Source organism: Octopus bimaculoides, chromosome 14 (assembly GCF_046866305.1).
Source record: "Octopus bimaculoides isolate indiv1 chromosome 14, ASM4686630v1, whole genome shotgun sequence".
Lineage (NCBI taxonomy): Eukaryota > Metazoa > Mollusca > Cephalopoda > Octopoda > Octopodidae > Octopus > Octopus bimaculoides.
The window spans coordinates 996,058-1,012,691 of NC_142941.1; the positions used below are offsets into that span (position 1 = coordinate 996,058).

The window sequence follows — 16,634 nt, forward strand, 5'->3', positions numbered from 1 at the left end:
ATTATGTGTGGGGTGCAGTTGAGCAAGAGACCAACAAAACTCTTTGTAACACCAAAGATGAACTGAAGGCAAGGATTATGGCAGCATTCACCAACTTAAACAAGGAGACCATCCAGAAGAGTTGCAGGAGATTCCTAAGTCATTTGGAGGCCATGGTTGAAGCCAATGGCGATTTTTTTGAATAAATTTACTCTTCAGTATTTCGAGATATTTCAATGCAATTTTGGTAAATATATGTTAAAATGAGATGTCAGTGTTATTTCCATTTTTGTGTGATTTAGATGACAGTTTATTCACTACACCATGTGTGTGTGTGTATATATATATATATATATATATATATATATATATATATATATATATATATATAATATCTATAAGATTATTTGCCAACATAATGTGGCAGTCTTGATTAGGATGAATGTTACCGTTATTTAACCCCAGGAAACAGTCTCCAGGTGGCTATCGATGCACTATTTGCGTCCATATATTTTCGAACAATTATTATTTCTAAATCTCTGAACGAGAAACATTCAGTAACAGTCCTTGAGAGTAAAGATTATTTGCCAACATAATGAGGCAGTCCTGATAAGGACAGACATACACCACACCCATAATATACACACATATGATGTGTATAAATAATTTGTGCATGTACAAAGCATATTTCACAGGTTTCTGTACATGATGAGGAGGAAAACCTTTAGTTCTTACAGAACTGCCATTGGCTGATTCAGTACTTGCAGCGATTCTCTAATATTACTCACTCATCTGACTACACACACACAAATATATATCCACGTACGTAAATATATACACGTATATATACACACACACACACATAAATCTGTATACGTTTATACATACATAAATATACACACGTGCATATATACATACACACTACATAAACATATACACGTGTATATACATACACACATACATATACTACATAAATATATTCACGTATCATCATCATCATCATCATCATCATCGTTTAACGTCCGCTTTCCATGCTAGCATGGGTTGGACGATTTGACTGAGGACTGGTGAAACCGGATGGCAACACCAGGCTCCAGTCTGATTTGGCAGAGTTTCTACAGCTGGATGCCCTTCCTAACGCCAACCACTCAGAGAGTGTAGTGGGTGCTTTTACGTGTCACCCGCACGAAAACGGCCACGCTCGAAATGGTGTCTTTTATGTGCCACCCGCACAAGCCAGTCCAGGGGCACTGGCAACGATCTCTCTCGAAAATCCTACAGGAGCCAGTCAGGCGGTACTGGCAACGGCCACGCTCAAAATGGTGCATCTCATGTGCCAACCGCACAAGAACCAGTCCAGGGGCACTGGCAACGATCTTACTTGGCTTGCCGGGTCTTCTCACGCACAGCCCATTTCCAAAGGTCTCGGTCCGTAGTCATCGCCTCGGTGAGGCCCAATGTACGAAGGTCTTGCCTCACCACCTCAGCCCAGGTCTTCCTGGGCCTACCTCTTCCACGGGTTCCCTCAACTGTTAGGGTGTGGCACTTTTTCACGCAGCTATCCTCCTCCATTCTCACCACATGTCCATACCAGCGCAATCGTCTCTCTTGCATGCCACAACTGATGCTTCTAATGTTCAGCTTTTCTCTCAAGATACTTACACTCTGACGGGTATTCACATTGACATTACACATCAAACGGAGCATACTGGCTTCATTCCTTGCGAGCTTACGTATGTCCTCAGCAGTTACAGCCCATGTTTCACTGCCATGTAGCATGGTTGTTCGTACGCATGCGTCATACAGTCTGCCTTTTACTCTGAGCGAGAGTCCCTTTGTCGCCAGCAGGGGTAAGAGCTCTCTAAACTTTGCCCAGGCTATTCTTATTCTAGCAGCTACACTTTCAGCGCACCCACCCCCACTACTAACTTGGTCGCCCAGATAGCGGAAGCTATCGACTACCTCTAGTTTTTCACCCTGGAATGAGATAGAAGTTGTTTCCTGTTTGTTTGCAGTCTTTATTGCACCTGAACATCTGCCACAAACAAAAACTAACTTGCTAGTTAACCTGCCTTTGATGTTGCTGCACCTCTTATGTGTCCATAGCTTGCACCGGGTACATCTTATAGAGTTACTACCTACTCCTTTTCTACATACTGAGCAGGGCCATCTACCTGAAGGGGTTTGTGTTTTATCTACCTTCCTACTTATTAGGATTTTGGTTTTAGCTAGGTTGACTCTAAGGCCCTTCAATTCTAGACCTTGCTTCCACACCTGAAACTTCTCCTCTAGTTCTGATAGTGACTCCGCAATTAGGGCAAGGTCATCAGCATAGAGGAGCTCCCAGGGGCAACCTGTCTTGAACTCCTCTGTGATTGCCTGGAGGACTATGGTAAATAATAGGGGGCTGAGGACGGAACCTTGGTGGACCCCTACCTCTACCCGGAATTCATTGCTGTACTCATTTCCAACCCTCACCTTACTGGCAGCATCTCTGTACATGGCTCGCACAGCTCTCACTAACCATTCTTCTATCCCAAGTTTCCTCATTGACCACCAGATAAGGGATCGGGGGACCCTGTCAAAGGCTTTCTCCATGTCAACGAAAGCCAGGTACAGAGGTTTATCCTTAGCTAGGTATTTCTCTTGCAACTGTCTCACTAGAAATAAGGCATCAGTAGTGCTTTTACCTGGCACGAACCCAAACTGCATCTCATCTAAATTGATTCGCTCCCTAATTAGTTGGGCTATGACCCTCTCTGTAACTTTCATAACCTGATCTAACAGCTTGATGCCTCTGTAATTATTTGTATCTAAAGCGTCCCCTTTACCTTTGTAGCAGTTGACTATGATGCTGCTACACCAGTCATAGGGTATGACTCCTTCGTGTATCACCTGGTTCGTAATACGGGTGACTAGGCTATAGCCAACACTGCCAGATATTTTGAGCATCTCTGCAGTGATTCCTGATGGGCCGGGGGCTTTCCCGGTCTTCATACTCTTAATTGCTTTATCTACCCTGGTACTATCAACTCGGATAGCTGGTCCCTCTATTGGGTCGACATAAGGCAGGCTCTCTTTCTCCCATTCATTCTCTTTATTAAGCAATCTATCGTAGTGGCATCTCCAGACCTCTTTCTTTGCATCCTCATTTAATGCAAGCGTACCATCATCCATGCGAACACATTTCTCTCCTACAACATCACTATTCTCTCTCCTACACTGTCTTGCAACACGAAATACCTCGAGTCTTTGGTCCTCACGGCGCAGAACATTGGCAAATCTTTCCTTATCTGCTTCCCCTCTGGCTAAATAAACCTGTCGCCTAGCCTCCCTTCTGGCACATTGGTACAATTCCCTGCTACCACCGTTCTTCCAGTCCTTCCAAGCCTGTTTCTTTTGTCTAATAGCCCTGTCTACCTCCTTGTTCCACCACCACGTTACTCTGGGTTGGGAGGGGACCTTACACCACCCACAAATCTGGTCGGTGGCTTTCAACAGGTTGTCCCGCAGAAATCTCCAATTGTCTTCCACGTTGTATGATGCTATATCCCCTTCTATTTCGTTAAATGCTTCAAGTAACTTGTCTCTAAGTCTCTGTCCGTTTGCAGGGTCTTTAAGCTTCCACACCCTTCTTCTCCAAGCCTGTCTAATTCTGGGCACCCATTTTGCCTTGATCCCAAAGTCGCTAACTACTAATCTATGTTGTGGGGTACATTCTTCGCCAGGGTAGGTTTTGGCATTTATAAGCCGCCCTCTTTCCCTATTTCTGGCGAGGATGTAGTCGATTTGGCTAGAGTGTCTGCCGGAGCGGTAGGTGACTAGGTGACTGGCAGGTTTCCTGAAGTTGGTATTGCAGACCATAAGATTGGTTGCATCACAGAACTCCAGCAGTCTGGTTCCCTCCTCGTTGCGGGAACCGAAGCCATAGCCTCCATGTATGCCATGGAAGCCCCCAGCACGACGTCCGACATGACCGTTGAAGTCTCCAGCCACAAAGAGAAGGTCCCTGTCACTCGTCGACGAGGTAGTTTGCAAGAGGGTGTCATAGAATTGGTCTTTCAGACCATCTGGTAGCCCAGGTTGAGGTGCATAGGCTGAGATGACAGTAGCTAATCTATGATGAAGCACTAGTCTGATCTTAAGTACTCTGTCACTTACTCTAACGACCTCGATTACCTTATCCACCCATTTCTCCGCTAGAAGTATTCCTACGCCCCCGACCCCGTCAGTGTTCCCTGCCCAGAAAATCTTGTACCTGTGTTCTTTGCCTGTGAGGAACCTTGCAGAACCTCCTCTCCATCTTACTTCCTGGATGCAGCACATATCTATGCATCTCCGTTCAAGCATCTCAACAATTTCACCAGATCTACCTTTCAGCGTGCCGACGTTGAGAGTGCCAATCCTAACAGTATGGGTGTTGGGGGTGTGGGCCTGTAGCCTGGGAAGGGGAATGTATGAATATACATACGTACTACATGGATATATGCACACACACACACACATATATATACATATATATACATATATATATATATATATATATATATATATTATATACACTACATAAACACACATACGTCTTTTACGATCTGTTGACTTTATTCTCCCAAAACTATTTCTGCAACAAAAGTCCCCTCTCCCGCGTCAAGTAGACGAATGTGTTACATAAGATTGTACAAACATATTTTATTCTACGCTGCTTGGAGCATCATCAGCTAATTAACGTATTTGATTTAGTGTCAGCAATTAATTCCAGCCCCTATAAAGCATGCTACTCCCTGTCACACAAGTGTCCTAACTCCAACCGGGCAAAACCAAAAAGCCATTTACTTCGTTCATTCTTGCTGGAGCGTTTAGAGTTACCTCCCTTAGATTCCTACAGTTATCTCCCTTGTGCACAAAGCACGTTTTCCTGATTCACCTGCTAGAAATAGCAGTAATATCGGTCTGTAGCATTTAGAAAAGAACATTAAAAGTTGTAGTCTGATTAACTGTAACACAGGACCTAACAGATCATAGCTGACGTCTGCAACACATATGTCTTTGTTGTTATTATTTAACACTCGGTAAGTAAATACCCATCATCAAAAGCATGCATGCTGTGGCCACTCTTTCCTTCTTCAGAAACATTGTTCTCCTAAGTTTCCAGTTTGTGAGATCATGTTTGGCTGCTATTTTTTGGCATGTAGAGCGATCGCTCATTGTTCCATCAGTTGAGATTGAACCCTTGGCTACCTTCTCATTCCATAAATCTATGTTCCAAAACATTTCAGCCAAATTCATCATGCTCTCTTCTAGATGCTATATATATATATATATTACCCTTTCAAAGGATTTTTGCAAAATTTGTCTTCTTTGTAGCACGTTGACTGACATCAATAATCATCGATTTGGTATTGATCTTTCATCAATAACACGATGCTACAAAATTTTGAATAAGTTTTGTTCATTCTAATCTTTTATTATGCAAATTTTTGCACCAATTCCAAAGTTGATCTCAGCAGGATTTGAACTGAGAAACAAAATGCTACCAAGCTTTTGTCCAGCATCCTTGCTGCCTTGACATCTTGCATAATATTGATATTAAAACAAGAGGAGTGTGAAGGGAGCAGTAATGACATGATGCCATCATTGAAGTGAAAGGAAAACGTAGAGAGTGAGTGGAGATTGTGGTGATGTAAGATAAGAGGGAGAGAGGGAGAGAGAGAGAGAAAGAAAGAGAGAGAGAAATACAAATGAAACAACCATGTTTGAAGTCTGGATTATATTTGAAGGCAGATATCTTTATTTAGACAAAAGAATTTCAAAGACAACAACAAGAGAAACAAAAAGGAAATGTTGAAAAGTAGTGATAATGTGGGGAGGGGGCAATTCAGGGAATTGAAACTACAACATTATGACAGAGTCCAACACCTTCATATACACACAGGTAGACATACCTATCTATCATTTTTATCATTTATGAATATATATATATATATATATATATATATATATATATATATATGATTTTAATAATCCCCACCTCTCTCAGCACATATATGTATCAACTATGTTTTCATGTGGTTAAAAATCAACATATATAACCTGTGTGTGTGTGTATCTATTATTTGTTTATGTAGATGTTCGTTTCTATGTAAGGTCGTACATTAAACAATCAAGTGTTAGATTGAAGGAACACTTCATACTTTTTAAGCAGAGCACCAGGTCCATAAGGAAACGTTTAATAGGGACTTCGAAGTTTTGGTCTTCTTACTGTCATCACACTGCCTAATGAGAGCCAGGAAGTCTAAACATCAAAGTCCCTGTTAATATTATATATATAATAATGTATTTACAGTCTTTATATTTATTTATAAACATACAAAACACCATATTTCTCTCTCTCTCTCTCTCTCTCTATAAAACTATCATCTAAACACAAGATATTTGCAATGTGCATATCTCTTTGTCTATATATATATATATATATATATATATATATATAGCCAGATGTCTATATTTTCTATATATCTATCTGTACTGATATAAAAGGAAAAAGAAATTGAAATTCAGACATTATAAATTAGCAATCAATTTCAACCAATATTTAATTGCAAGTTAATTATTGTAGTGAGGTTGATCATCAATGACCTTAAACATTCACTTTTTGTTTTTTGTTCTCGCTGGTTCTTCATTCCCAAGATTGTATAGCAAAACCAGTTTCCAAGTTATCTTCTACAAGAATCAAGTGGATCTCTTTGATATGCAGTAATCCCATTGTCATTGGATGGAGAATGGTATTGTCCCACATGTCTTGGACGTTTCCTTTGTAAAAAAGTGAAGGACTGAATTATGTCAGCTTCTTTGTTTATAATTTCTGTTTTCCTGGTTCCATTTACAGGTCTTCGAGATCTAAAATGTCGAAATGAATTCTTTTTACTATTTTTGGGAATATAGAACTCACCGGTGCAAGTGTGTCTGCAAGACTTGACTGATTCATCGACATTTTCGTGGTTACTTAATGAAGTCGATGTGAATTGATAAGCTTCCCCTCGAGTTATCGAGTTACAGCTTCTCTTATTACTAATTCTTGCTCCGCCCAATTTTATTTCACTATCTGTAGTATTATTTATCAGGGAGTTTTCCTGGTGGAACATATTGTTCCTGCCAAAATCATTGTCCATAACTGAAACCTCGATACCATTTCGATGAAAATCTTCTGTGGCATTCTGTCGAATGTGATCCAGATAATCACTGGTTGGTGTCTGTAAGCTGTTGACCTGTTCTGCTGCATATCTTTGCAAAAATTCCAGGTAGCCAGGTCTCTGTCTTGCCAATAAGACTCTCATTAATTGTGTCTTCAATAACATCTTGCAAGTCATGGGACTAGACACAGCAGTCAAGGCCGTTGCTGACCGTTGTTGGCACAAATCATTTAATTTCATCTGATAATCCAAATAGGATTTTGGTAACATTGTTTGAGTTGGACTTAGGTCGCAATTATGAGAGGTTTGCTCAGGGATTTGGAAACTTGCAGGGAAGGTCATATTGGGAAAGTTCCAACGGCAGAACCCAAACTGATGTGGGTGAGTTATGGTCGTTCCATTGTCCATGTTAACAGACCAAGAATTCCTGCAAGAAAAAGTCAAGAAAAATTACTTTTTATGCAGTTGTTTGTGGGAAGAAGGGTCACATCAGTGGCCCTTTTTGAGTAATTTTGTGAATAGGGAGAGGGGGGATATATCTCAGAAGAGTAACCAGAAGACTTGAACTCCACAAAAATTACCCAAAGAAACAACAGAGGCATGCAGGGACCAGGTAATGTTAAATTGGGTGACAACAGAGTGAAATTGACAAAAAGAAAGCCTTGGATCAGGTAGGGATGCTAAACTAGTGGGGCTCCACTAGAGGTATCCAAAGAGCAGGTAATTGTATTAAAATGGATGACAACTCAGTTGAAAGTACCAAATGGCAGGGGTGGAAACAGAGTGGACTCAACTGAAGGTATCCAAAAGACCAGACTCCATTGTAGGGAGCCAGAGATTCAGGGTTTTGTGTAACATCAGAGTGGGCACTAGGAAAGATGCCTAATGACCAGGTCATTGTAAACTGGACAACAAAGTGGATTCCACCAATGGTATCCAAGGTGCTTCCCACGAGTTTGACTTGCAAAAGAGACCTTTTATTAATTTCAAAGAAGTTTAAGACTAATCCCCTTCAAAGTATGATCCTCTGACTTTTAGCACTCCATGAAGGCCCCATGGAAGTCGTCCGAAGGGAAGGTGTCTAGGACAGTTTTGATGACCATCTCTGTCAAGTAGGGGTTACCAGGATGGAATTGTGGACTGGTGCATTGTCCTGGTGCAGCTGCCACTGACCCAAGTGGAAGAGTTCTCACCTTTTGCACCAAAATCTCTTAAATCCTCTCAAAACCTCCACAAACTACAATTTGTTGATCGTTTGACCAGTGGGAACCCAGTGGATGTAGATGAAGCTGTCAAATAAGGGGATCATCAAGAGATTCTTGCTGGCCTTGCTTTACCTTGCCTTCTTAGATCTGGGGCAGCCAGGACGCATCCATTGGACATGATATCTCTTGACCTTTGGATCATAATAATAGAGCCAGCTTACGTCATAGGTCACCAGAAATTGAAGAACTCTTAAATTGCAGGTAATGAACTCAACCATCTCCTGTTGTCCACAATGCGTCTTTCCTTCTGTTCATTGCTGAGCATCTTTGGAACAAGCTTTGCTCAAATTTCACCCATTATCAGATCTTTGTGAATAATTTTGTGTACAGTTGCTGTACCAATTCCAAACTGTTGGCTTATTGTCTTTACAGACACATGATGGTCTTCATCCAGAAGATTACAAATTTTCTCAACCTGTCGGTCATGATGACAGTAAGTTCTAGAAGTACAGGGTGTCTGGGATAAAGTTAACAATTTGTATCAAAGTAAACACAATATCCCATTCAAAACAAAAATAGTTCAAATCAAAAGATACCAACTAGGTTATGGCTGGGCAATAATAGTTTGCTCAAAATAGCTGTCTTCAACTTCCACTGCAGAGTCACAATGGCTCTGCAAACTGGCACATGCGTTCCTCACTGTGTCCCTTTGATCTTGGCTACCAACTCGGCCTTGGTGAAGTCATTGAAATTCTGATTCTTTCTGAAGGTATGGCAAAAAACTGAACCCTGCTGCCACACATATGTCCTTCCAACAGCAACACTCCCTCTCCAGCAACTTCATATACCATTCAAATTGAGTCTAAGGCCCTGTTCATCAGTTGTTGGATGAATTCTGGCATGCAAATGCAGTCAGACCACCTGTTGTGTCCCTTCCTGCTGGTTTCAGCTTTGTAGTCTTCAATGCTGTTACTCATACCAGGTCTTCCAGCCTTTACACTGTTTACAGAGCAGTGAGCAGCAGACATGACGTTGGCATTTTGATACCCAATGCAAATCATGACACTGGTAACTTTTCTTCCAATATTCGGATGGTTTCCAGTCCTCCACATCAGCTAACTTTTTCTTAACTACAACTCTTTAATCTTCATGCTCTCCAATGCTGTTGACCAGTACATCAAGCTGTTCATGAAAAAAAGGAGTCCCCCCCCCACCAATCAAATTTACCCAAACACCCTGCATACACACATACATATATTTGTAAATATTGGTCAAGGAGAAAGAGTGCTCAACTGGTGGATAAAGATTATTTGTGGATTAAGGCTACCATTAATTTCATGCAAAGGAGTCACAAGGTATCTCTATAGAATGCCATACAAACACAGTTTAAGCATACAAAAACACACATTTTGCTTCTTCATTTTCATATAAAAAAAAAATCTTCCAAGGAAAATTACAAATTCACTTCCTTAATTTTACACCAAGATAAGAACTTTGAGACAAATTGGTCAACAGTTGGAATTCAACTTGGGACTTGAACGATTGTATTACAGAATTAATTCTCATCCATCCTTAACCTCCGATCAAACATCATGGGGACATATAGGCATTATAGTTATGCTATTTAGCTCTCTTTAACTTTGGGCCGCAGGCGCTACCTTCAAAGCCTGCATGGAATGTGGTTTTTAAAATTGCAAATTGAATTTAATAGGACAAAAAATATCGCCTACATAATTATTATTATTATAGAGACAACAGATTCACGACATCTAATTATCTTTTATGAAATTAGAAGATAAATTTTATCATGTCCCACTCGAGTGGGACATTTCTTTACAAAAGCTTTTTAATCCCACAGTTTAGTGTAGACCCAAGAAAAGAGGGTGGTTATGAACTGAAGTAATTTCGTCTTCATCAGGAATATTGTCTACTGAAGGGGAGCAAGCATGGATGGAGGAAAGAAAACAGGGAAGAGATAGAGACGAGCACGCATGCCTTCGTACATTGTGAGGAACTGAGAGGACTGATAACCTATGACGAACAACTGGTGTCAGATATGGAAAGAGTACGGTTATCGACTGAGTCTATCATCAAGATTGTGCTGCCTCACTCCTTTAACAAGGATAAGGAGGCGTCATTTTTCTACATAGTAGCCGTATTGAAAGAGACAGTATGGGTGACGCGTGGAAGAGGAATTGAGACAGGCGACTTTATCTCTGGACACGGGTTCGTTAGTTTTTTTTTAACTACCACCTGTCCAGAAAGATCAGTCTGGAGAAAAGGTACCTGCCTCGAAGAACGTTTGAGAAAAGATGGACAAATGTCGTAAGTAAGTCGAGAGTGAATGGAGCCGCGCGAGTGTAGCTGGTCTGAACAGAAAAGGTAAAAAAAAAAAAAGACGGAAGAAAAAACAACAAAAAGGTATTATAAAAAGTAAAGGGAAAAAACCGGCAGGTCGAACATGAACACGAAAAATATATCATTGTTTAATTCTTAAATTCATTTCGATTTCATTGTACTGTGTAAATTCGTTTGATTTTTAGACGAACTAACTAATGTATAACCCCAGCCCCTAAATGTTTTTTGTTTTGTCCCCCCTGTGTCATGACCTGTGTGCCAAAGAAAAGAAATTAGTTAGCGAGAGCGACCATCAGTTAGTGAACGAACAGCTAGTCAGGACCACAAGCAGGCAGCTACTATAGACAAATGGTCAGAGGAAGAAAGAAGTTTATGATCAGCAACTATGCAAGACAACTTCCCTCGACTCTCTCACTAGCTCAGCTCACTTTCTTCTTACAACTTTACTCCATTTCTATCTGTAATTACTACTACACAATGAAGAGAACACAAACTATACAAGGAAAATCTACGACATGTATCTTTACTTCGCATGCTTTAACGATTTTATCACCTACCTGTCAAGGCAAGGTATTTTACAATGTAACGGTAAAATAAAATATTTTCTTTACAACTTCAATCACTGTTCTTTCATCTTTACATAATGGCAATCAACGAAAAACTAATCCTTACAAACTGATCACAACTCCGTTACCGACTAATGGAACAAAAGGCATTCCTAAGGTCCAGGATGACCTTTGGGGACTCAGAGGGCAAGTTGGTGAAAGCCCTAGTGGCATGAGCAGCAGCAGCCTCACAACCTAGCTTTGTTCCCACTCCTGGCTGAATAGAAGAAAATTCCACAAACAGGCAGAAACTGAAGACAGACTTTCGCTGTGAGACATGGCTGAGTACAACCAACTGCCATGGGGCAGAGGTCACCTTTGAGCTTGGTGAGACCAAATAATTTAGCCCCGAAGAACAGGGGACGAATGTAGGTAAGGACACTCAGACAAGAACAAGTTTACAAACTGTGTTGGGTTTTCCAAGAGCTCGAGACGAACATCACCGGCTGACAGCATTTAAAAGTTTATGAGGCATTTGAAAAAAGTGAAAAAGCTCTATTTTGAAAAGAAATTAACTTTTTTTTTATTTTTTTTACTGGAAACTCAGACATAAACCTGGATTTAAAGAATCTTGGATCTATTTTAAAACGGGGGCCACATTTTTCATTAATGTTTTACGTAGTGTTTTTGGTACGGAAAGACTTTCAAACTTCGTATACTTATCTATTTTGTGTTATAGAACAGAAAAATATTTTTGTATTCGAATTTATTTCATGTAAAAAATTGTCTTATTTCGATAATTTCAACCAATCATTGACAAGTATTCAGTTGTTTACATTTACTCCTTTGGCTGATTAAGCGGTGTAAAGCGTATTTAATCTCCATACCTTCGTTTTATTTGCTTTTTTCATTTTAAATTTGCTTTAACCCTAACCGCAGGGTTAGGGTTAATTGTTTCAGAATCGTTTGTTTATGTAGTCGGCACTTAATGTATATCGGCTGAATGGACGTCAGTGATTGGTTGAAATTACAGAAATATGACAACTTTAACATGGAATAACTTATGGATTTCTTTTTTTTTAAAGAAGACTAAGAGAAAAAGATGTTTTATATGACACATTCTACCAGTGTTCCAAGTTTCAAAGTGTTTCGTTAATGAAAAATGTGGCCCCCGTTTTAAAAAAGATCCAGAATCTTATTTTTGGAAATACTTGCTGAAACAATTTTAAATACAGCGCAATTCGAGTATCCCTGTTGTATCGGCGGCGTGGGAATACTTAGTAAACTGAAAATGTGGTGGACATCAGCGATAGGTGGCCGCCCATATAAATTGGAATTTCCCCGTTTTGATGGGAAGTTTTCAGATTTATTTTCATGGTGTCTTTGGAAATGATCTGAAGCATCCTTTTGAAATGTCTTTTTTTTCTAACCTCCATCTTCCCCTCTGCATGATTTTTTTTATGGTGGGGTGGGGCACTACGCATTTCAAAACGGCGAAGATAAAGACTATGTACACTACCCGTTTTCGGTAGTTTAGGGTTACGCCAAAAACGGGTGATTTGCATATTCTTTACCTCCGCCCTTAAGAACTACAGAAGCCTTTTCGATTAAAAAAAACAAAACAAAATAAAGAAATATTTTTCTGACGGAAAGGTGTGATTTATGGGAGATTTGGGTGTTTTTTCTAGAGTATTCTACGACCGGTAAGGTTCAGGTTGAGAAAAATTATAATTTTCAAAAACACTTTTTTTTTTTAATGGCTGAGAAAATGGAAAATACTGGAAAACATCAATACTTATGAGAGAGAGAAAGGAACGAGGAAAGTGGTCATGCGACATGCTAGAAACAACAGACAAACCTCCCTTTAATCACACATCTTTTTGCCTGAAAATAATTTGTTTTTAACATAGTAAAAGCCCACAAAAATTCGACCAAAATCGGTCGAGAGATGGGAAGATGGCGGAGAGGGGGGGAGGGTAAAAAGAAAAAAAAAAGAAAGCATTTTTCGAAAAATTACTTTTGTTAAAAAGATGCTCCAGAACATTTTCAAAGGAACCTTTCTGTTTATTCGGCACTTACGGCCACAACATTACAATGGGGACATAAAATATAAAACGAATGACAATGAGATGTTATATAATGAAATGGCTTCATGGGACCCCATTCCCATCCAGTACCATTTCAACGTTTCTATACACGATTTCTACTCACCATCGTTCACTTTTTCTATTCTTTTTTCTTAATTATCTGGAGTTTTTTCTCTTTTTTTTTATATATTTATAACACAAAACATTTTTTTCCCTTCTTTTTTGTTCCTTTTTTTTCCAGACAATTTTACTTTTTTTTATCTCATAAAAGGCTCCAAGTCCTTAAGTTCGATTCCTGGTGGCAGCTCGTCGAACTCCACCGCATCATTTTCAAAGGCACCATGAGAAAAAAAAATCAAATATGAACAATCCCCGTCAAAACGGAGAAATTACAATTTATGTGAGACATCTTATCGCTGAAGTCCGCCGAAAATATTAACAAATAGGGGAGTCTTTGATGGTGGCAGAAGAGAAATATTTCACTGTTTTAGATAGATTTAATAACGAAATAAAGTATATTTAGATAAACTTATTAGAGCAGGGGGCCACAGGAGATATGCGCTTTCTGACAACGGAGGGAGTAGTGATTGTTCAACAAATAAAACATTTAATCAAACACCATTAAAAGCTGAAGTTTTAGTAAAACATGGAGGAAATGGGCTTTGCAGACGATAATAAAGAACTTCCACCTGATTAAAAAGGGCTGGAAGGAACCTGAAAAGAAAGGCAGTGGGAAAAAGTAAAAGGGGAGAGACAAAAACTGACAAGGTAAATAAAAGAAGGGACTTACATTGAGTTGAAAATAATTCGTGGATTTCTGACGACTTGAATTTCTCGTAGTTGTTCGTTGGAGATTGAAAACGTTTGTAGCGGGACGAGTCCATTACTGACGGTGAGTGGTGGTAGCCATATAGAGAACGAGAACATTAGAGTCAGACTAGTCCATTATTCGTGAGAGTGGCCAAATAGTTTCAAACAGTTTTTTTGTGTTCCATCGAATTTTTCTATTTCAATTGATGTGTGTGGAAGATAAATTGGCCAATTGCACAAAGAATTTCGATTTGAATTTGGTCTTACCCCCTCACAAAAAAATCACGGGATGGTCACGGTTGAAATAACTTTGTAGAATTGCTCCATTACAGTTGACGTGGGTTACATAAGAATAAACAGGACAATGGAAGGAGTCCGAGTGAATGACCGTGTGTTTAGTGTCCACAGGAATTAAGTGGAGAGGGTTTGAGTGGTATTTGAGGGAGATATGCACTACTTCTAGCTGGGGAAGAGAGGCGGGTACCGGCCATTTATCAGTGGAGTGGGGTGAAATAGAATGATGTGTCGTGATTCCAACTGGAAATTGAAACCGCGCTCACTAGGTTCACTGTAATATATTTGAAAGATAACGACAGTCAACAAATACAGTGTCAGCCCATAGCCTACAAAATATTCTACTGGCAGTAGTGTGTCACATGGAATATAAAGTACACGTGAAGTACTGAGGATGATTTAATAGATTGTACTCGCCTCCAAATCGTTGCCCTCTGTCGATGTTAGAAATTAATATGTTGGTCACGGATGGATTGTCGGTGAGGTTCATCTCGATATCTTTAATATTCTGCCAAATACAGTTCGCTAATTTTTCTAGTTTACGGTGAGAACGAACATTTAACCTCTCTATTGAAAACGGATTCCTGACATGAGCAGACTTATTCTAGGGAAGAAACAAAACTAAGTGAAACGACCGCCGTTTATTACTGGTACATCATTTATTGCAACTCCTCCCCATGAGGGATGACAGATAAAAACCAGACAGAATTTGAACTCGAGATCTTGAAACGAAAGTAGTTTTCGTATTTACCTTGACAGGAGAGCACACATAAGGGAGAGGGAAACGTGGATCCCAGTACATGACTGGTAGTTTTAACGACGTCACCAGCAAGAAATTCAAATTCCATTGCAGTTCAGAACGTAAATTGATGTCGGTAAATACCACAAGGTATTTCCCGTCCGTCTGTCAATCCAGCTCCCACCCCCATTCTTTGTGGAATATTCACAGAAACAATCCATTGTCTTATTGGCCAGGGATTATTGTGTCTTCGCTGGGATTAAACTGTCTTTCAATGGAGTTCCCTTCACCCGTTAAACCGATGCCCCAAGCAAAGCCCATCATATGCTTCCTCTTCTCTCAGCCCTACATACACCCGTCTCCCTACATTGGGCTCTCCCCCTCTAATGTTCTCCACAATTTTCTCCTCCCATCGTTCCCGTCAAAAAGTATAATTAACTTACAAATAAGAAATGTATGATTCTTCATGCCTTGCTATGCATCCTCAAGTTCCTTGATGGATTTGCAGGGGTGTCATCGTAACTTTTGAATTTGGCAGTTTTAGACCTGGAGATGAAAGATCTTTTCCAGCCCTGGACACAATCGATTTCTTCCAGAAGGAGAGAAAATGACAGAAAGAATTTGAAAAGAATCGATCCCAGGATTAATATTCTATCGATTCCTAAAGGATGGAGGGCCACTTAGAGCATAATGAGTTTAGGCGATTACCGGAAAGCAACCTCTTCAACGCCGTAACGTTGTGCACAGAGTCCCATAATCTTTACACAATGAAGTGCAGAAGTTGACTTTGATTAAAAAAACAAAAACATTGGCCATCCCGCTTTTCCTTTCGGGAATAGTGTATCTAGGACTACATTGTCTTATCTGTCTGTTTTTTTTTTTCTTCGTCAAGATTGCATGTTGGAACTTAATTGAAATTTAGTTGCTATTTCTTTTCGGTTGAGCGGTTACGTGTTGGTCCCTTGTTAGGATAGGCGAGAATAGAGTTTGGTCGCGCGAATCTGATGATAGCGGCAAATGAATAAACACCAGCAGATGGATGATATCTATTTTTATCACCATCCAGAGTTGTTAAATACAGAGAGAGAGAGAGAGAGAGGGGGGGGGACGTTGGAAAATACAAAACAAAAAATTGCAAAATATTGGTTTCAGATGTTGGCTCAAGGCCAGCAAGTCCAGGGGAGGGGATGAGTCAATTATATCGACCCAGTGTGTAGCTGGTACTTATTTTATCGACCCCCGGAAGGATGAAAGCCAAAGTTGATCTCAGCAGAATTTGAACTCTGAACGTAAAGGCAGATGAACTGCAGCCAAGCATTTTGTCCACTGTACTAACGATTCTGCTACATTGCTAGATATTACAATGACCGTTTCTTGTATGCCTCCCAAGTTATTGCTCAGGGCTGGTTGGTACATTTGGACAATTA

General features: G+C 40.0%; 1 protein-coding gene across 2 annotated transcripts; it reads right to left on the minus strand.

Moving 5' to 3' along the window:
* Nucleotides 1-6,559: 6,559 nt before the first annotated feature.
* LOC106872613 (uncharacterized) lies at nt 6,560-14,430 on the minus strand. Of its 2 annotated transcripts, none has more exons than XM_014919655.3 (2): nt 14,155-14,430; nt 6,560-7,596 (listed from the first exon to the last, which is right to left on the minus strand). In XM_014919655.3, exons 1-2 carry the CDS (start codon nt 14,289-14,291, stop codon nt 6,693-6,695), a joined length of 1,041 nt encoding a protein of 346 aa, XP_014775141.1. In that variant the 5' UTR covers nt 14,292-14,430; the 3' UTR covers nt 6,560-6,692. The 2 variants fall into 2 exon arrangements, with proteins under 2 accessions (XP_014775141.1, XP_089218248.1); XM_089362122.1 differs by lacking the exon at nt 14,155-14,430 and adding an exon at nt 12,493-12,621.
* Between the last annotated feature and the right edge of the window lie 2,204 nt (nt 14,431-16,634).